Raw genomic sequence first — 22,500 nt, 5'->3', positions numbered from 1 at the left:
TATATATATATATATATATATATATATATATATATATATGTGTATTTTTTTTTTTTTTTTTTTTTTTTCTTTTTTGTGATATGATACTGATTAATTGTTTCCTCCAAGTGCATTAGAACATTAACGTATTTGTTCTAAAAAATAATATTCATCCGTCATATTTTTTTTTTAAACTACTATATATGGTATTACATAACATATATATATATATATATATAAATATATATTTATTTATTTCTTCCAATTTTTAAAGGGCATACAAATGAAATTTGTTTTATAATATTACAGAAACGTTCTCTTTTAACAGTAAGTTGTAAAAATAGCCAAAAAAAAAAAAAAAAATATATATATATATAGCCAAAAAAAAAAAAAAAATATATATATATATAGCCAAAAAAAAAAAAAAAAATATATATATATAGCCAAAAAAAAAAAAAAATATATATATATAGCCAAAAAAAAAAAAAAAATATATATATATAGCCAAAAAAAAAAAAAAAAAAAATATATATATATATATATATATATATAATACATATTATACACATATATGTTTATATTTATTGGAAGTATAATAGGAGAATACCTAATACATAACAATGTAACAACTAAAGTAATGATATATTTATCCATTCCTATATATATCATACAACACTTTTATATCCAAAAAGGTCCCTAATATTTTTTATGTTATACTTAATCATTGTTGGTCTCTCCAAACTTAGCCCCCAGGCTATTACAGATACTTCTTCAGAGAATCCCATGGATCTTAACATTTCTGGTCTAAAGATTCCACTATTTCCAACTTCTAGCCACTTTTTACTCTCCTCATGATATCCATATATTTCCATAGATGGTTCTGTATATGGATTAAAAGTAGGTTTAAATTTTAGTTTGTGAATACCTATGTATTTATAAAAAGCTGCTAATGTTCCTATTAAATGAGAAAGTCCAATATTTTTATCGATAATAAGTCCTTCTACTTGATGAAATTCAGCTAAATGGGTACTATCTAGATTTTCATTTCTAAAAACACGATCAATACTAAAATATTTTTTTGGTTTTATAGATCCTGTTTCTTTATATTCTTTGGCTAGTTTAAATAAGGCTCTACAAGAATTTGCTGTAGTATGAGTTCTTAAAACATTTTTTTTACTTTCTTCTAATTTCCATTTATAATTCCATCCAAAACTTCCATAATCACCATATGTATGTACTCTTGAAATATTATCAATATATTGTGTATCTACAAATTTATTCATACAATATTCTGGTTCTTTTATAAAAAAAGTATCTTGTAAATCTCTACTTGGATGCTGTTGTGGAATATATAAAGCATCAAAACACCAAAAAGATGATTCAACATAATTATGAGTTTCCATTTCTTCAAATCCTAAGGAAAAAAAAATATCTTTAAAAGTTCTCATTTGTTTTGTTAAAAGATGAATATTTCCTTTGTTGATTTTTTTCCCACTTGAAAAAAAATTATATTTTTTTATATCATATTTTTTATATTCTTCATTTTTTAATAATAAATAATTTATATCTGTAATTTGTTTTTTAATATCTTTTTTAAAAATACTTGTTTTAATTACATGGCTATATGAATTTTTTTTTATTTCTAATAATTTCCTTTTTTTTAAATCTTGTATTAAATTGTTAATAATATTATTATCATCTTTACAAGAATTTTTCATTTTATCATTATTTAATTGATTCTTCTTATGAATTTCATTTTTTAAATGTACAAATAATAATTCTTCATCATGGCCATATTGACTTATTATATTTAAATATATTTGAGTAAAGTCTTGTATATCATTTATATTACTATTACTAGTTAAAGATTTATCAGCTTTATTTAATTGAATAGTACGATTTTTCAAATTCGTATTTAAACCTATATCTCCTATTTTTCCAAGGTTCTTTTTTAAATCTTCTAATGTACATTTATTATTTTCAATTACATATTTTATAACAATAAATTCAGGAGAACCTTCTTTTAAATATTGTATACCTTCTTCATTCAAATGATAAGTATTAAAAGATTTAATAACATTAATAATATAATATAAGGTTTCCAGTTTTTTAATCATACCCATTACTTTATTATGATCTATATTATATTTCTTACTTATCTTTAAGGATGTTGTATATTCATTTAGAAGTACATCTAATCCTTTCTCATCTTTTAATTTTTTATAATATTCAATATTATCTTCTCTTTTATTAACATCATCGTCATTATTATTATTTTCTATCTTACTCAATTTAAATTCTTCTTCAAGTATGCTTAAGAAATTATATAACTCCTCATTTTTTTTATCCTCCACATTATTGGTACTCATTTTGTAATAACAAGTATTCGAAAAAAAAAAAACTTATTAGTAAACCTCACAAAAATAAAAAAAATAATCAAATGAAATGAATTATATAAATATATTATATATATATATATATATATATATATATTATATATATATATTTTTATATACGTGTAATGATCCACTTTTTCAGCATATGTACTAATTGGTATCTATCTTAATAAACATATAAAAATATATAAATAAAAAAAAAATATATATATATATATATTTATTTATTTATTTTATATTAAGCGTAAAAAGAATAAAATACCAAACATAACTTAACTTACAACACAATTGAATATATAAATTATAACATGAAAAAAAAAAAAAAATTACATAATTCATAACAATATATATATATATATTTTTATTTTTAAATCATATTCATAAAGGTACTAAAAAAAAAAATCATTCTTTTAAAAATCATTGTTGTATATATATATGTATATATATTTAATATATATATATATATATATTGAATATACTTTTTTAAAGTATAATATATATATTAATATTTATATGTATCTACCCTTTGGTTTTTTTTCTTTAAATATTATATATATATAATATATATATTATATATAAATATATTTATATAATCTTTTTTTTTATAACAAAAAATAAATAAATAATATATATATTTTTTTTTTATAATTATTCGGAAACCATTTTGAAAACAAACATTGTTGATAATTAAATATTTATAATGAAAAAATATTCGTAAGAACAAAATAATTTATACATATACAAATTTATATTTCATCTATATAGATATTATATATATATATATTGTTTTCCCCTTAAATTGATAAAATAAAAAAAATATTTTTTAGAAATAATGGAAGGACAGCATAAAGAAAAAAATACAAAAATAAAAAAAAGTAAAAAACCTTTAGTTGTTAGTAATCGAAAACCATTCAACGTTTATGAAAAAAAAAAAAATTCAAAACCTCTCGTAAGAGATCCTCGTTTTTCTGATTTTTCAGGTAATAATAAAAAAAAAAAAAAAAAAAAAAAAAAAACATATAATATATATATATATATATATATTTATTTATTTATATGTTAAAATACTTATGTGATATATATTATTTTATTATTATTTGATGCCATTTTCTTGTTTATTTCTTCTAAAGGAACGTTCAATGCAAACTTTTTTAGAAATGCCTACAAGTTTTTATACGACTCAAGGGAAGAAGAAAAGAAGATTATAGAAAAAAAATTAAAAAACAAAAATATAACACAAGAAGAAAAGGAAGAATTAAAAAAAAAATACAATGATTTTAAAAGCACGGATATATTATTAAAAAAAAAAGAAGAAGAAAGGAAATTAAAAGCAGAATTAGTAAAACAGGAAAAACAAAATATACTAACCAAAAATAAAAAACCTTATTATTACAGTGATAGAAAAATTAAAAAAATGGTTGAAGAAAAATTGTCAAGTAATAAAAGTTTAAAGAAAGTTATAAAAAAGGAAAAAAAAGTATTACAAAAAGAGAGAAAGAGAAACATCATACCAACAAGAAGAAATATGGATTAAAAAAAAAATATATATATATATATATATATAATATATATATGTGATATTTTTTTTAATTAAAAATAATTATTTATTAATTATTATTTTTTTTATGTGAAGTTGTTTTGTGTATTGTGTGCATATATACATAAAATAAAAAAATAATATATATTATATATATATATGTAACATATATTATGATATATATCTACAATATCTTTTATTTAATTTAATATTTATTTTATTTTATTTATAATATTTTTTTTGATTTTACCATAATTCCATACATATATAATATATATATATATATATATTTATTTATTTATAATATTTAATTTATTCATATTGTACCTATATATATTTGTAATTAAATTATTATTTGAAAAAACTTAAAAAAAAAAATTACACCTTTATATATATATATATAGTTTAATATGTATATTTTATTTTTTAATTTGTTATTATAATATAAAATTTTAATAAATGGCTAAAAATGCTTAGAGGGAAAATTCACATTCATTTTAATGGTTATAAAAAATATTTTTTTTCTCAATTAATAAATAAAAAGAAATATGATAAAATAACAGGAAATGTTATCATGTTTGATAAGAGGAAAGGTTATGGTTTTATAAGTATGTGTTAATATAAAAAAAAGAAAAAAAAAAAAAAAAAAAAAAAAAAAGAAAAAAGTGCTTGTACCAAAATGGATTATAATTCATATAACATTTTATATATTATATTTTACATATTATGTTTATTATCTCTTATTTATTTTCTACGTATTTTTTATTTTATATAGAACCAAACGACGGAGGGCCAGACATTTTCGTACATTATACTGACATTTGTCAAAGTAATTTTTTAAACATAATAATATAATATAATAAATATTTCTTTTTATTTTTCTTTTTCTTTTTATTTTTCTTTTTCTTTTTATTTTTCTTTTTATTTTTATTTTTCTTTTTAAAAAAAAACAAAAAGGAAACAATTTATGATTACAAATTATAAAAGAATTTAATTTTATCTTAATATTGTTCTTTGTAGGTAGAACCTTTGAAGTTACAAATGAAGAGAAAAAAAAATTAGCATGGAATGCAAGTATGGAAGATATAAAGCAAAAGAAGGAGGAATATAACTTTGAACATGATAATAAAAATAATAAAAAAAAAGAAATTAAAAAAGAATTTAAATATTTGGTACCAGGAGAAAGAGTCAAATTTTCCGTAATATACGATGAAAAAAGTAATTCAAGTAAAGCTATAAATGTTGATTATATAGATTAAAAATGGATCTTATGAAATGAATAAAAACATAAATAAGGAGTTTACAAAAAATATTATCAATAAATATTTATATAATAAAAAGATTTTATATATATATATATATATATATATATATATATCCTTTTTTATTTATTTTATTATTATAAATTTTCTTCTTTTTTTTTTTTTTTTTTTTTTTTGTTAATTAAATATGGAATACTCCAAAATGTAGATATATAAATATAAATATATATTAAGCTTAAAATATATATATATATATATATATATATTATATTATATATAATAAAATAATAAAGTTGATGCTTATGAAGGTCATAAAAAAATAATACTCTCTTATAAAATTTTGATAAATTATATATTTTATGGGGAAATTTATATAAACCATAAAAAATTATAATATATATTTATATTAATATTATCTTTATATATATAATTTTTATTTTATTTAATTTTATTTTTCTCATAAGAGAATATTTAACATCAGAATAAATTATTAAAAAAATTAATTTTATTAAAACATAGTTATAAATAAATATATATAAATATATATATATATATATATATATATATAATATATATTTATTTATATGAAAAAAAAATAGGAAAATAAAAGTCAAATATGAAGAAAATATATATTATTTGAAGTCAAAAATAAATAATACATATATATTATATATATATATATATTTTTTTTTTTTATTATTGTATTTTTTGTTACCTGAATTGTTCATTTTTTTTTTTTTTTTTAAACCTGACATTTTGGAAAAATTAAATAAATAGCTTATTTAATATATAATTATTTTCCATAAAAAATAAGATTGTATTATCATTTATACTTATATATATGTATATATAAAAAAAAAAAAAAAAAAAAAAATATGGCTAGTTATCAATATTTTAGCTATATAGATTTATATAAAGTGAACAATGTGAATTTAGACCCCTTTACGGAAGTATTTAATGATAAATTTTATTTGAGATATATTTATAAATGGCCTCATATGAATATCATAACAAAAGAAATAGATGATCATACAAGTGGATATATTTTAGGTTTGTGTTAAATAAAAATTTATGAACAAAAAAATTATGTAGAACGAATTGATAAATGTATATGTATATATATATATATATATATATATATATATATGTTATGTATATGTTTGTGTGTGAAGAGATACATTGAAAAATGGGAATATAAAAAGGAGTATTATAAATATATATGTATAAGAAAATATAATTGACTTATATATATATATTTATATTTATATATATTTATATTTATATTTTTTTTTTTTTTTTTATATTTTTTTTATTTTTTTTATGTAGGGAAGGAAGAAGGGTTTGGAAAGGACTATCATGGGCATGTGACTGCTTTATCCATTGAAGAGGACAGCAGACGAACAGGCAAAGGAGTTGATTTAATGACTGAATTTGAAAAGATAACTCAAATAATACATAAAGGAAATTTTGTAGATTTATTTGTTCGAGTGTCTAACAACCCAGCTATAAATATGTATAAAAAATTAGGTTATGTAATTAATGAGGAAATTATTAATTATTATTGTGGTAATGAAAGTGCTCTTGATATGAGGAAATATCTAGACATAACAAATTCATGACACATATAAAAAATAAAGAATATAAATATATGTATATATTTTTATATGTTATATTATTATTATTTTTTTGTGTTCATTTTGAAGTTATGAAAAATGAAAGAAGATCATTTTTTTTTTTTTAATTCTTTTCTGTTCAGTATATAAATATATAAATATATATATATATATATATATATATATATATTATATTATATTATTGAAAAATATAAGTATATTTGTAAAATAACAAATAAATCTTATTATCCCTTGTACCTGTCAATTTGTTTCATTTTTATACATTGTGATAATATTTTGTTTATATATATGTATATATATATATTTGTACATATTTTTCCATTCTTTTTATTTTTTTTTTTTTTAAACTATTTTAAAAATTAACTTAATTATTCCTTTTTTTTTTTTTTTTTTATTCTTTTTATATATATCACACACATAACACATGTTTTAAAACTATACACGATATTATCATTTTAAACATGAAAATTTTATATTACTTTTGAAAAAGTAGGAATAGAAAACAATATCATGTAGAATGTATATGCATATATGTATATATTTAACATAGTAAAAACAATTCAGTGATAAAAAAAAAAAAAAAAAAAAAAAATAAGATCATGTCGCGTTTAATACCATTTTGTGCTTATGCGTATTTAAAAAAATATATATATAATATTATGAATAATATATGCTCGTAATATTTTTCTAATGTATTGTATGTATGCATTATTTTAATAATTTTAAGTACTTCTTTTTAAAGACATATATATATATAATATAAATCATTTTAAGGTCATGCATAATAAAATTCACAATTTTGTAATTAAATGATCCATTTGCAAAAATAAAAATATATATATATATTATATATTCATATGAAAATATGATTAAATAATTTAATTGAAAAAAAAAAAAAAAAAAACAGGAAATTACTAAATATAAAATATATATTATATATAATACATTTTATTTATATGTTTATAAATTTATAATTACCTACAATTATAAAATAAATAATATATATTATATATATATTATATTTACTCTTTGTGGAAAAATACAAATACTGATATTTTTATTTTTATTTTATTTTATTTTATTTTATTTTTTTTTTTTTATATTATATATATATATAATATATATAATTATTAATTTATATCTTAAAATGGAATATATGGAAATGGAATTAAAAGTTTTGAAAATTAATCATGCCGCTATGAGAAGACTTTTGAAGGAATTAATATTCTATGAAGAGGAAGAAAAGGAATTAAGAGGCAAATTAAATACCCTTAAGGTAATAAATAAATATATAAACATATAAACATATAAACATATATATATATATATATATATATATATATATATATATATATATATATATTTCTTCTGCAAAAGGTTATGTCGTTTTATAAAATATAATACATATATATATTTATATATATATTTATATATATATATATATTTTTATTTGTATGATAGGATGAGAATAAGAGTGAAAACGAAATAAAGAGGGCAAAAGATATTTTAGAAGAAACTGTAAAAGTAATACCACATATAAATAGTTCCTTACAAAAAAGCTTGAAAAGGTTATATGAAACAATTTATGAGAAATTTCCAGACATCTTGGAAATTAATGACAAAAAAGTTAACATTTCAAAAAAATGTACAGAAGAAGAATTAAAAGACTTATTTACAAAAAACTATGAAGAATTTCGTAATGAAATTAATATTATTAATCAAACATTAGAAAATGTATTTCTACACATTAAAGATGTATCCTTACCATCATCTAAAAAATCTGATATTGGAGAACCAGTCTTATATCAAATGGAAGAATGCATCGATATTTAATTATATATAAAAAAAAAAAAAAAAAAAAAAAAAAAAAATATTATATATTATTTATATATGAGAGCATTCATCATATATTTTATATATATATATGATTTTATAAAATGTAGATATAAGTATATATATGTGTATAATTTTTTTTTTTTTTTTTTTTTTTTTTTTTTTATACACATGTAATTTTTCCATATTTAATTCGTAACATACTAATAAATATATTCGTAATATATTCATGATTTTTTTCCTTACAATAAGTTTTCATTAAATGTTATTTTTTTTCATCTCATTTTATTCCTTTTTTTTTTTTTTTTTTTTTTTTTTTTCTTATCAATAAATATCATTTTCATGCAATGCTCTCCCCCCCAACAAAAAAAAAAAAATAAATAAATAGGAACAATAAAACATTCACAGACATATATTTATATATATGCATATACAAATATGTTCACACGAAATATTTTGTGTACGCCTTTTAATATAAAATTAAGGATGACATGTAGAAATCACAACATAGATATATATATATATATATATATATATATATATATTTACATGTTGGAATGTATAACAAATGTCCAACTTGTTAAAAGGAATTATGTAAAAATATATTTTGTCTCATATTTTGTTTTTCTTATATATATAAAGATATATATATATATATATATATATTTATTTATTTATTTATTTTTATTGCCTCATTACAAGGTTTAGTAATTTCCATACGAGTTCTCTTAACTGAAAATGCGTCATATAATAAAATGATTTACACTTTCAATAATTATCATACATAACTATCATATGAGTATAAATAAATATTTAATAAAAAGAAATATATAAGTGCATATGAAAAAATAAAACTTTTTATTATTCTTCCAAAAAGGAAAAAAGAAGCATGTAAAAATACCCACTGTCATTTTAAACATTATATAAAAATATATATATATGTACACACATTCGTAAAAATATATATATAATGTATAAAATGTTTGAAACTGTATAGAATAATATAAATACCGACAATGAATAACAAAAAAAAGAATACGATTTAACGTATACGCATATGCTAATATATATATGACATATATTTTTTTAATTTTTTTTATTTTTTTCATTTTTTTCATTTTTTTCATTTTCTTAATTTTTTTATTTTTTATTTTTTATTTTTTTTCTTAAAAATAAAAACTTTCATTAAACTGCAATGGTAGACTTAATTCCTTATCTTTTTATGTTTCAATTTTATTTTATTTTCCCTTGAATATTTTACAAACAATAGCACCTTAAACGAACAATAATAATAATAATATTAATAAAAAAAAAAAAAAAAAAAAGATGATCAGAAATATTATAACAAAAACAAATGATGAGTATTCTATGGAGATAATTGGACATATAAGAAGCTATCCTAAGAGACCTATATTTTTCATAGAAGAAATATATCCATTTCTAAATTATATCTCCTTTAAATGGTTTGATAATATATATGTTATTTAATTATGTGTGTGGAAATATGGCATATATAAAAAAAGTACAATATATATAAGTATATACATATATATATATATATTATATATATGATTTATTTTTGTAGGGAGAGAGATTTCAAACCTTTTCAATTTATTCAATTTGTTCATAACAAATATTTGATATGTCCTTTGATAGTAATTATTTATTTATTATTTTGTAAATATGGGAATATTCTAATGAGAGATAAAAAAGCGTTGAATTTGAAAAGAACAATATGTATATGGAATTTTGTTTTATCATTTTTTAATTTGTTAGTAACAATAAAATTATATCCTGTATTAATATATATAATATATCATTATTCTTTAACAGGTTTATTAATTATTCCACCCATTTATACATGTGGATTTGGTTCGGTAGGATTATGGATATGTTTTTTTATTATATCAAAATATTTTGAGTTAATTGATACCTTTTTTTTAATTTTAAAAAAGAAAGAAATAACTTTTTTACATTGGTTTCATCATTCTACTGTTTTATTATATACATGGGATACATATTATGAAGAAATACCTGTTGGGTTTGTTTTTATTTGTATTAATGCGGTTGTTCATACCATTATGTACTTTTATTATTTTTTGGCTAGTTGTTATAATAAAAAATTTAAATGGAGTATTATTGTTACATTTATACAAATCTGCCAAATGTTTTTAGGCGTTTTATTGACTAGTTATTGTCTTTATATATCTTATATATATACATATAATAATAAATGGGCAGTTTCCTTTGTTCACAAATTAAAAAATAATGTTACCTTTCAATATGGACATTATATATCAAGAAAAAATATTATATTGGCTTCACTTATGTATATATCATATTTATATTTATTTATAAACTACTTTTTTCACAGATATATAATATCATATCTTTTAAAAAAAAAAAAAAAATCATGAAACATTTTCAGACAATTATTTAAATGGATAAGTGAATAGAAACAAAAAATTATGAGTTGTGTATTTTGGACTAATTGTAACCAGAAAATTTAACAAAATAAAAATAAAATTAAAATACAAAAAATTCTGACTGTTCATAATATATACATATATATTAATAGCTAGTCTCATAAAATACGTAAAAAAAAAAAAAAAAAAAAAAAAAAAACCTTTCAATGTCACATGTGTAACCATTAAAAGGTAATTATAAACATAAAGATAATTTGATAATAATTATATTTTATATTATACTATTAATACAAGTATGCAGTTTATTTTTTGAATATTGGATATATAAAAGAAGAAATAAAGACATAAAGAATTATTAAAAAGGTATACCCTTATATTAATTTATATATATATATATTACATATATGTTTAATATTATATTTTTTTTCATATTTATTCTAACCCAATTCAAATTCCAACTCATTTTTTTTATTTTATTTTATTTTATTATTTTTTTTTTTAATTTAATTTTTATTATTTTATATTTACACATAAAATAAGATCTGATAAACGTTATGTTTATATATGAAAAAATAATTATCACATATTTTATAAACTTATAAAATCGTTTCTTTCTTTCTCTCTCTCTCAATTAAAGCACAATTCATTCATTCTTTATTTATTTAATAATATATATATATGTATGTATATTTCCATTCTTTTTATTTAAATGGATAACTCTCAATTTATGACCCTTCAGAACACAACGTTCATATAAAATAAAAAAATTAATATACATATATATTATATTATATACATTGTATGTATATTCTTTTTTATTAAGGATTATTCAAGTATTATATAATCCTAAAAAAAAAAAAATATATATTTTTTTTTGAACATTTCTAAATATGTTATTATAGATAAAAAGAACAATATAATATTTATCTGCCTTCGAATGATTCGTATATAAAATATCTGTATCTAATTACCCTAGTAAAATATATAAATATTAAAGGGCAAAATACGAAATGAAATTATGATACTTATACATAAATATATATATAATATGTATTTATTTATAAAATATTTTTCATACATATAATATTTATATTTTATTATATTTATTTATAAATATTTGATTTACTCTTTTACAATTTTAAGAGGAAAAAAAAAAAAAAAAAAAAAAAAAAAAACAATGAATATATTAATTGGATAAAATAATAAATAGATTTATTATAGTATAGAATAAATTATCTTATTTTTTTTTATATTATTATTGGCATATTATATAAATATAAATATATATATATATATATATATAATTGATGATTTATTTTTGTATAAAGTTAAGAAAAAAAAAAAAAAAAAATTTTATATTAGGCGTACAAAGAAAAGTGCAATTTTCCTTTTATAAATTATTGTCATTATAAATAATTAAAATATTGTATATTATTTATTTTTAACATTTGAGCCTTTCTTTATAATTGTTTTTTAATATATATTTATTTATGATATATATACATATATATATGTATGTATGCATATATTAATTATGTAATACTAAAAAATAGATATAAAAAGACATGTTAAGTGCTAATATAAGCTCTAATTTGAATAATACAACTCTTAATATAACAAGCCGAGAAAATAAAGGAGAATGGCTATTATATCCTCAATCTAACTATGAGTTTAATATTGATGAGAAGTTGAAAAATAAATTTATTATAGATAAGGAGAAATGCAAGAAACGTATAAATGCGTATAATAAAAATGGTATTCGTAATTCCGTATTAGCAATAATATTATGTCATAGATATGAATATCCACATTTATTATTATTGCAACATATAGAAAGTCAGAAATATTATTTATTGAATGGGAAATATAAAACATGGGAGAAGCCAAAAGAAGTATTAAAAAAAAAATTACAAAAATATATTAACAAAATTAAAGATATACATTTTACACCAGCACAAATAAATAAAGAACAAGAAGAGACAGTTGAAATTGGAGATTTTTTAGGAGAATGGTGGAGAACACAATTCAATTCTGTTTTCTTACCATACTTGCCTGCACATATAAGTAGACCAAAAGAATATATCAGATTATATCAAGTAATCTTATCACCCAAATGTATTTTTCATTTACCTCCTGGATTTACTTTAAAAGCTATACCACTTTTTGACTTAAATAATTGTGGATTGGCAATTAGTGGATTGTCAAGTATACTTTCAAGATTTAAATTACATTGTATGGTACAAGAACAAGACGTCGAAAATTAAAATAAAAAGACAAAAAAAAAAAAAATTTCACATTTTTATTATATATGTATATATATATATAATAATATTATCAAGTTAATCATATTTTCCAGTTATTCTGTTTTGTTTTGTTTTATTTTATTTTAACTTATTTATTTATTTATTTATTTATTTATTTATTTATTTATTTTTTTTTTTTTTTTTTCGTTTAACTTTTTCATTTTTTTCAATTTTAATCAAAAATGTTTTGTTTTTATTTAACAATAAAACATATTTTTTGTTAATATATGTAATCTTTTTTTTTTCTTTTTTTTATTAATACACTATGAACATTGTTATGTTCTATTTTTCAATTTGGTAAAATTTTTAGAATAGCTAGTTTTTCTCATAAAAAAAAAATAAAAAAAATAAAATGGCTATTTCAATCTAGCTAGCCAAAATAATATTCTATTGGGAAAAAAATATATATATATATATTTTTTTTTTTTTTTTAATAAAAAAATATGTTACTAAATTTTATAAGAATATAAAGATTCCATAAATGATAATATATATATTAGGCATATATAAAACAGAAAATTCATGAAAATAAATAATGATGATAATATATGTACATATTTTAATAGATCATATTTCTTTTTAAAAATGTTAATTTGTTATTCTATATGACTTTGGTGTTAATATGTATAAATATATATATATATATGTATGTATCTTCTTTTTTTTTTTGTGTGTTAGGGTATATATATTTTTCCTTCCATTTTGTTGTTATATTTTCAATATTTGAAGGGCCATTATTGTCGTTTTTGCATTAGCACATTGTTTGTCTGTTTCTAAGCATGTGGATGTAAATATCAAAGACCTACTTGTAACGTGAACATTTTTAACTGCAACAAAATATTCATTTTTTTCAAGTTGTATATTTTTGATTAAAGGCAATCCGTTTACTTCAATAAATGCATTTTGTTTAATATTGGATGAAAGATTTCCAACAAGTATTTGAATAGTATAGGTACCATTTTCATGAGTTTGAAAAGTCCAGAAATTAGTTTGGCATTCTAAATCAGTAATACAATGTTGACTAGCTGTTGCAGGTGGAAATGGTATACCTCCTGAATAGAGACCATTAGAATAAAAAATTTTTTTTTTTTTTTGTGCTGAAGAGTTTAAAAAAGTAATTGGTTTATTCCATCCATATGCAAATGATCCATAATTAGTAAAAATATCTCCATAATCTATTAAAAATTTATTTGGTAGATTAAGATCATCATTTCTTTTAAATACGATAGAATAACTATTAGGATGTGATGAATAGAATTGAGAAAAGTTTGGATTAAGTATTGGAGAAAATGTAAAAGATAAATTTGAATTATTACTTTGATTTAAAGATAAAATATTATTTTGTAAAGTACCTATATAATTTGTTTGTTTTTCATTGATTATAATTAAAAATTTACAATTATATTTATTTTGGATATTACATACACCTGCATGAATAGAAGCTTTACATATAGATGAGTCTATAGAATATACATCTGAACCATATACTTCTCCAGATAAATTATCTATACAATTTGGATCACATGTAATTAAAAATTTATCTCCATGTATTAAAGGAAGAACATCAGGTATATTGTTTAAAGTATTATTATGACAATCAATAATATCAATAGTAGCATGATGAGCTACTAAATAATCATCATTAGTAAAATTACATGAATTCCCAACAAGTTCAAAAGAACCACCTGTTTCATTATGATTAAGAAACATATCTTTAATTTCTATTTTTACAAATGTTGTTATAATTGGATATTCTAATTTGGCTGTATTGTGTTCAATATTAGAAGTATGTAAAACTGGTATGATAACTTCAGTATCATCAAAAAGTAATGATATTTCTGATGGCCATGTTAGAACATCATCTCTTGGTTTAAATCTAAATTTATTTATTTGCACTGGTGCATTAAATGATACTTTAATATATTCTCCAATTCCTGAATTTGATGATCTCCATACATGAAATTTTTTATCCATATGCAAAGAACTTAATCCAGCTATACAATTAAATTCATAAGATAAAGAAGATGATTCTTCACATTCTTTAAATGCACCATTAGAAGGTGATGACAATATTTGTTCTTCTCCATTACATATGGTTGGAAATATTTTTCTTTGTTGAGCAAAAATAAAGAAGGGAATATTATTTGATACATAAAATTTTAATTCTGATTTATTTTTTAAAGGAATAAATTTTATTTTAAACTTTTTTTTTTTATGAATCATATTATTATTATAATTAACATTAACATTGTTATTATTACTATTACCTTTGTATTCTATTTCTATAATATCATTAGTATCGAATACTTTCCACAAGGAGTCTTTGTATGGACTTAATGGAAATACATTATCTATAGGTGAAGCTATAAATAAATTTGATCCTGTATTAATAGATAGAGAAAAGTTATTATATTGTGGATGTTCTTGTGTTTTTAAAAGATGTAAACCTATATATTTTGTATTAACATTTGTTATAATCCAATTATTATCATTTTTATATACGTGTTGATTTATATCAACTAATCCAAGTTCAAATATATCAGGATCTAAAGAAGAGAATCTAGTAGGTGGGATAATATTTTCTGTAAAAAAATAATGACTTTGTATTATTTGTTGATTAATTCTACTGGATTTCCAATATAATTTGAAAGAACTCGATTCTTCATTTTTATATTTTAAATGAGCAGAATGTGATATTTCTAATACAAATTTATGTTTTTCTCCACCTAACAATTCTATAGGTATAGAATTTTTTTTTATTATTTCACTACCATCATCATTATTTAAGGTATATTTTATATTACTATATTTTCGATATGAAAAAGAAAGGGGTGTATTTAATTTATATTCATCATTATATTGGTTCATATCATATTGATTATTATAATACATATTTTCATCTGTTATATCAACAACTTCTTGTAAACCATACGTTAATATAACTTTATTATTTATTAATAATCTAACATAACAATCTGTTTCTATAGTAAATGTATATGTTCCATTATGTGGAACAAATAAATAACCTTCATAACGAATAGAATATTTATGAGGTGATATATTTTCTAATGGTCCTCTACTATTATATAAAAAATTAATATCTTTTTCAATTCTTGTTTCTATAGGTATACCATCAAAAAATAGATTATTAAAATAGGAAACTTTTAATCCATCACTATCTGGTTCATTTTCATATCCTGGTAAATTTTTACAATTTTCTTCAGATTGTTTCAAATTTTTATTTTCTTCTTTAATATCTATTTGTAGTTGATTAATAATACTTTTTGTTGAATTTAAATCATTGCTATTATTTTCTATTTTTATGATGGATTCTGAACTTTTATCTAACCATTCATTTATTTTTTCAATTCTAGAATTTATAAGTTCATGTTTTTTTCCGCACACGGAATCATATTTTTGTAACATATTATAAACTCTACTATTCAATACATGTAATCTATCTTTAAGTCTGTCTGCTTCTAAAGATTTTTCTTCAAATACTTTTTTAGCATGTAACCTTAACTTGTCATAATTTATGGAATCCCTACAATAATCCCAATCTCTTGAACCTTTTCCTAGTAACTGAACTTCGACATAACACCATTCCCTTCCTAAATGGAAAAGTATAAATTGTAAAAATATATATATATATATATATATATATATATATATGTTTGTTTATTTGTTTATTTATTTATTTATTTATTTATTTATTTATTTATTTATTTATTTATTCATTTTATTGTTTTATTATTTTTTTAAGGAACCACTTGTTCCGTCTGGGGAGAGAGAAGTAGAACAATTTGTATATGTCTGATCATCATGAAGAAATGCTGCAGCACATAATCTTCCATCTAATGTTTTTCTATGCTGTTGTCTAAACTCAGTTATTTTTTCCAGAGATGTTTCAGGAGATTTTGTATATACAAAGAGACTTTTAATGATGTAAAAAAAAAGGCTAACACATGTTATCTTTAACATTATGCCATTAACGAGAAATATAAAATAATATATCCATAAAGTGTTTATATATATATATGTATATATTTTTGTGTATTTAATTTTTTTAATTTTTTAAACCGTAAAGCATCAAAAATTAATCACCTTAATCAAAATATAACATATATATATATATATGTGACAAAGTAGAATGTTACATATGTATATCCAATTATTTTATAAAATTACACATTTATAATATATATACATATATATCTCATAGTTAATATTTTTTAAACTTATTTGTATCATTGCATCTGTAAATACACATCTTACAACACCGGGGAAAAAAATATATATATATATTATAAATACTGCATTTTATCTATATTATTCTTATATAATATACAACATTTTTCATGTAGACAATATATCTTATTTTTTATTATTTTTATGTGACCCATTCTTTTTATATTCTTATTTTAATCATATTATTTTATTATTAAATATATTTATTCGTTTTTTATGTCTATCACATATATATATATATAAAAGTTACTTGATCGATTACAGCAAAGAGAAAAAAAAAACTCAAATGAGTACTGTACATATATTTTTATTTTAATTATAAAAAAAAAAAAAAAAAGAAAAGAGGTTGTTTTTAATTTTTTTAAAGCAAATAAGATATAAAAAGAAGAAAAAAAAAATAATGAAAACGAAAAAAAAAAAGGGAGAAATAATGATAATATATATATATATATATATATATATATATCAGATGGTACATATTAAACGGTAACTATATAATATGTGTAAATTTAATGGTAAATGAAATATTATATTATATCATAAATTTCTATTATGTAGGCACACATCATAAATATTTTATATATTATATATTATATATATTGAAAATGTTGTTATGTATAGTATACTCGTTAATAAGAAAAAAATCAAAAATTATATACATGTGGTTACATTTTTTTTTTCTTCTTTTTTTTCTCCCATTTAAAATAAAAAAAAATATTATATTTACATAGACTTATTTTATAGCAAATGGAGATTCATATAATGTATGCATATTACTATATAACTTTAAAAGATAAATAAAAATACACATATATATATATATATATATATATATAACTGTTATACAATAGAATCAACAAAAAAAAAAAAATAATAATAAAATAAAATAGGAAGCAATTTGGTTACACACATATATAGGTATACAAATATATATACATATATATGAGCATATTATTTAATTTTACACTGTTCTTATAAAAAATATAACTAATAAACATTTTAATATATACGTCATATAAATTGTGCTTATATATAAAATTTATGCAACCTGAAAAAATGAAAGGGGAAAAGAAAAAAAAAAAAAAAAATGCAAGAATATTATGTATACCTCTGTGCATAAAACGAAGTGGATATAAATATATACATATATAAATATATACAAATACACATATATACATATACACATATATACATATACACATATACACATATATACATATACACATATATGCACATATTTCATGTTCACATATCTTGGTTATAATTTTCTTGATCAAAATTAAATACAGTTTTAACCTTTCCTTCATCATAATATTTGGTAACTTCATAAGGTTTAAATTCTTCTTCTGGGTCGGTACACTCATATGGGTCTACTCTAGTTACAAAAGCATTACTCCATTCTGAATTTGCTTCTCCTTTTGATCTTCTTTTAAAAACGTTTGGAGAGCTTTTAATTGGTATAGATTGGAAGGCACTGTTATATGCAAACAAAGCATTGGAAACAGCTACTACACCTGGATCAATTCCTTGGGCATTTGCATCACCACAATATTGATTAACATCTGCAAAAATTAATGGTTCATTTATTTCATGAACATTTGAATCTTGTAAATTGTTGTGTACTTCATCTGCATACTGAAGAACATTCATGTTACTAAGTGATGATGTTCTTTGTACGTATACATTCGTACCCATATTAGCCTTATCAATATTATTTTCCTGTGTCATTTTTAATTTTGAAGCTTTATCAGGTGGTGTTTCATAAAAATTTGGAAGAATGCTTGTTGTACAAATAAAATTGTCCTTTGCATTCAAATGTTGTTGTGGTAATATAATACTCTTGCAACTTAAAAAATCAATTTCTTTTATATTTCCTTGTTTATCAAAACTATATCTTTTTGGTGATATGGAAGAAAGCATCTAAAGGAAAAACAATAATTTATATTGTTTTTAGCAAAGAAAAAAAAAACAACAAAAATTTTTTTCTTTTTCTTTTTTTTTTTTTTAATTATAAATAAATATATATATATTATTTATATATATATATAAATGTGTGTATATTAATTATAATATTATAAATATATATATATATGTGTATATGAACATATACATATATATATATATAATATATATACATAAAATCTATATTTTTAAAATAAAAAATTTATACGTATTAATATATATATATATATATATATATATATATGTATATAGAATGTAATTTATTAAATATACAGAAAAAAAAAAAAGAAAACAAATAATAAAAAAAAAAAATAGCTAATATTATTTATATAATAAAGAAAAAAAAAAAAAAAAAAAAAAAAAAAAAAAAAAAAAAATAGCTAGTATGCATGTTTTTTCTGTGTGTGCGTGTGCATGTTGTTTTTTTCTATAACAAATATATAGATATGTATATATTTATTTATTATTTTTTTTTTTTTTTATAGCTATTAAAATTTATTCCTTTTATAATAAAAAAAAAAAAATAAAATAATTAAGTAAAATAAAGGAAAATAAAATAAAATAAAAAAAAAACAATACAAATGGATAAATTATAATAATAAAATAAATAAATAAATATATATATATATATATATATATATATATTTATGAACCTTCTTATATATACATATCTAAAAACAAAAGTATATATATTATATTTTTATATTTTATATCACACCTTGGAAGAACTTTTAAAAATGAACTATATTTTATAATGTCTTAGGTTTGTAAGCTTCTGAAGCTAAAAATTGTATATTATTTATATTACACGAAAAAAATGAAATTAAAAATAGGAAATCAGAAAAAGTCTTAATTATATAGGCATAAATAAATATATGTATATGTATATATGTATATATATATATATATATATATATATATATATATATATATATATATATATATTTTTTTATTTATATATTTATAATAATGTTAATTCAAATTGTTAATTTATAATATCTACAGGAAAGGAAAAACAAAAATAAAAATTAATAGTAACAACTAAATAATTAATATGTCTGTTATGGAAGGTTCATTATACAAGAATGTTTATTAGGACATCATTTTTAAATTAGTTCTTTATTTAATTACTATTATTAAAAGCATGGAAATTTTATAATCTGGTAAAAACTATTTAAAGAAGGAAACTGAAAAAAAAAGAAAATTTATGTAGAAAAAAAAAAAAAAAAAAAAAAAAAAAAAATCATACATATATATATATATATGTATATATTTAGGATGATTATATTTTTAGTATTTCAATATCAATAAGTATCCCATTATACTAAAAGGAAAAAAGAAATTATAAAATGATAAAATTAAAAAGTACAAAAAAAAAAAAAAAAAAAGGAAATAATAAATAAGATAAATACAATAAATAAATAAAATGAAACAAATTAATAAAAAAAAGAAAGGTATATATCTATAAATATATATGTATATATTATAAGAAGGAAAAACTTAAAAGAAAAAGGTATAGTTCACACTCTTTTCTTTTTCATTTACACATTTTCACTATGTAGAAATATAATAAATATATGGAAAAAAAGGAATGTGTATATCTAGCTCAATAAGAAAGGCAAAAAAAAAAAAAAAAAAAGGGGGGGGGAAATAATAAATAAAATACAGTAAAATAAAATGTGTTTTGAATTAAAGGATATTTATAAATTACACGGAAAAAATAATAAGTAAAATAAAAATAAAGTTATAATTTATAATATAAGAGTAATTTATTTAAAAATATTTATAAATTCATATATAAAAATGAATAAATAAGACACACACAAAAATAAGTAAAAAAAAAAAAAAAAAAAAAAATATATATATATATATATATACATATATTCATACATATATGAAATATTCAAGCTTACAAGTATAGAAATTTATGAACAATTTACATTTTTTAATACAAATTTTACCTGATCAGTTCATAATTTTTTTTTTTTTTTTTTTTTTTTTTTTTTGTATGAATGGACAATGTCATTTTTTCTTTCATGAGTGTACACACATTTTTTCAAAAAAAGTGATACATACACATATAGCTGATAATGAGGAAAAAAAAAAAAAAAAATATATATATATATATATATGTAGATTCCTTTATTTGTCTATATAATGTAATATATAAAGGTTATTATAATCAAACCATATTAGTTATATACTACCTTTAATATATATATTACATATGATATGAATTTACTAATTATAATAGAACAGAATTCATAATTCCGATAGAAAAAAAAAATAATAATAAATCAAACTTTTTTTTTATATGCAACTGTTATATGTATATACATGTTTATATAACCTAAGAAAATCATATCGCATTTTATTGTAATGTAACACCCATATAATGGTGTTGTTATAGTGTAATATTTTTGTGTAAGTCGAAATATAAAGCGTAAAATTAAAAAAAAAAAAAAAAAAGGGAATATGATTTTTATTTTACATAACCTGGATTCATACATATATATATGAGGAATGTTTTTTACAAATGATAATATATGATGTTATTCATAAATAAATGATTTAATATATAAAAATAATAATAAAAAAAAAAAAAAAAAATTTAAAATAAAACAAAATAGCATAAAACATTAAATTCAAATATAAGATTAACTTAAAAAAAAAAAATTATTATTATAATATATTTTTTCCTTTTTCCTTCCATTTTTTTTTTTTATTTTTTTACTTTTTATTTTATTTTTAATTTTAAAATTTAAATTCATTAATTAATAAGTTAAAAAAAAAAAAAAAAAAAATTGACTTCAAACATTGTCATCTTTTTCATTATCAATTATATCTTCATTTTTTGATGTATCTTTTGGTAGTAACGCTATGATCTATAAATAGTAACAAAATAATTTATAAAAGGAGT

The 22,500-nt window shown here is 18.3% G+C and overlaps 10 protein-coding genes and 1 non-coding gene across 11 annotated transcripts in view; 7 read left to right on the top strand and 4 right to left on the bottom strand.

Moving 5' to 3' along the window:
* Nucleotides 1-644: 644 nt before the first annotated feature.
* PADL01_0107300 (phenylalanine--tRNA ligase alpha subunit) lies at nt 645-2,348 on the bottom strand (the record flags this gene model as incomplete). Its single annotated transcript, XM_028685314.1, has 1 exon — nt 645-2,348. One exon carries the CDS (start codon nt 2,346-2,348, stop codon nt 645-647), a length of 1,704 nt encoding a protein of 567 aa, XP_028536195.1.
* Nucleotides 2,349-3,207: 859 nt separating this feature from the next.
* Nucleotides 3,208-3,909, top strand: PADL01_0107200 (conserved protein, unknown function; the record flags this gene model as incomplete). Its single annotated transcript, XM_028685302.1, has 2 exons — nt 3,208-3,355; nt 3,506-3,909. 2 exons carry the CDS (start codon nt 3,208-3,210, stop codon nt 3,907-3,909), a joined length of 552 nt encoding a protein of 183 aa, XP_028536194.1.
* Nucleotides 3,910-4,381: 472 nt separating this feature from the next.
* On the top strand, nt 4,382-5,171 carry PADL01_0107100 (cold-shock protein, putative; the record flags this gene model as incomplete). The annotated part of the gene is made up of 3 exons (XM_028685291.1): nt 4,382-4,520; nt 4,688-4,741; nt 4,933-5,171. 3 exons carry the CDS (start codon nt 4,382-4,384, stop codon nt 5,169-5,171), a joined length of 432 nt encoding a protein of 143 aa, XP_028536193.1.
* An 878-nt stretch (nt 5,172-6,049) lies between these two features.
* Nucleotides 6,050-6,793, top strand: PADL01_0107000 (N-acetyltransferase, putative; the record flags this gene model as incomplete). Its single annotated transcript, XM_028685280.1, has 2 exons — nt 6,050-6,224; nt 6,501-6,793. 2 exons carry the CDS (start codon nt 6,050-6,052, stop codon nt 6,791-6,793), a joined length of 468 nt encoding a protein of 155 aa, XP_028536192.1.
* A 1,162-nt stretch (nt 6,794-7,955) lies between these two features.
* On the top strand, nt 7,956-8,641 carry PADL01_0106900 (tubulin-specific chaperone a, putative; the record flags this gene model as incomplete). Its single annotated transcript, XM_028685269.1, has 2 exons — nt 7,956-8,084; nt 8,270-8,641. The coding sequence occupies 2 exons, from the start codon at nt 7,956-7,958 to the stop codon at nt 8,639-8,641; spliced, it is 501 nt and encodes a 166-aa protein (XP_028536191.1).
* A 1,326-nt stretch (nt 8,642-9,967) lies between these two features.
* Nucleotides 9,968-11,058, top strand: PADL01_0106800 (fatty acid elongation protein, GNS1/SUR4 family, putative; the record flags this gene model as incomplete). Its single annotated transcript, XM_028685258.1, has 2 exons — nt 9,968-10,104; nt 10,227-11,058. 2 exons carry the CDS (start codon nt 9,968-9,970, stop codon nt 11,056-11,058), a joined length of 969 nt encoding a protein of 322 aa, XP_028536190.1.
* A 1,574-nt stretch (nt 11,059-12,632) lies between these two features.
* PADL01_0106700 (mRNA cleavage factor-like protein, putative) lies at nt 12,633-13,331 on the top strand (the record flags this gene model as incomplete). Its single annotated transcript, XM_028685247.1, has 1 exon — nt 12,633-13,331. One exon carries the CDS (start codon nt 12,633-12,635, stop codon nt 13,329-13,331), a length of 699 nt encoding a protein of 232 aa, XP_028536189.1.
* Nucleotides 13,332-14,078: 747 nt separating this feature from the next.
* On the bottom strand, nt 14,079-17,351 carry PADL01_0106600 (LCCL domain-containing protein; the record flags this gene model as incomplete). The annotated part of the gene is made up of 2 exons (XM_028685236.1): nt 14,079-16,981; nt 17,138-17,351. 2 exons carry the CDS (start codon nt 17,349-17,351, stop codon nt 14,079-14,081), a joined length of 3,117 nt encoding a protein of 1,038 aa, XP_028536188.1.
* A 1,512-nt stretch (nt 17,352-18,863) lies between these two features.
* PADL01_0106500 (photosensitized INA-labeled protein 1, PhIL1, putative) lies at nt 18,864-19,538 on the bottom strand (the record flags this gene model as incomplete). The annotated part of the gene is made up of 1 exon (XM_028685225.1): nt 18,864-19,538. One exon carries the CDS (start codon nt 19,536-19,538, stop codon nt 18,864-18,866), a length of 675 nt encoding a protein of 224 aa, XP_028536187.1.
* A 653-nt stretch (nt 19,539-20,191) lies between these two features.
* Nucleotides 20,192-20,803, top strand: PADL01_0106400. The gene has a single exon (XR_003699312.1). It is a non-coding gene; the product is annotated as an uncharacterized ncRNA (non-coding RNA).
* A 1,587-nt stretch (nt 20,804-22,390) lies between these two features.
* Nucleotides 22,391-22,500, bottom strand: part of PADL01_0106300 (conserved Plasmodium protein, unknown function) — a gene marked incomplete at both ends in the record, with an annotated part of 2,414 nt that continues 2,304 nt past the window's right edge. The window contains one exon of the mRNA XM_028685214.1: nt 22,391-22,465. Coding sequence (XP_028536186.1) covers nt 22,391-22,465 — 75 coding nt within the window. The remainder of the gene's footprint in view (nt 22,466-22,500) is intronic.

Source organism: Plasmodium sp. gorilla clade G2, assembly GCF_900097015.1.
Source record: "Plasmodium sp. gorilla clade G2 genome assembly, chromosome: 1".
In the NCBI taxonomy this organism is placed as follows: Eukaryota; Apicomplexa; class Aconoidasida; order Haemosporida; family Plasmodiidae; genus Plasmodium; species Plasmodium adleri (nom. inval.).
Note: the sequence above shows the minus strand (reverse complement) of the source record. Positions and strands in the feature narration are given on the sequence as shown.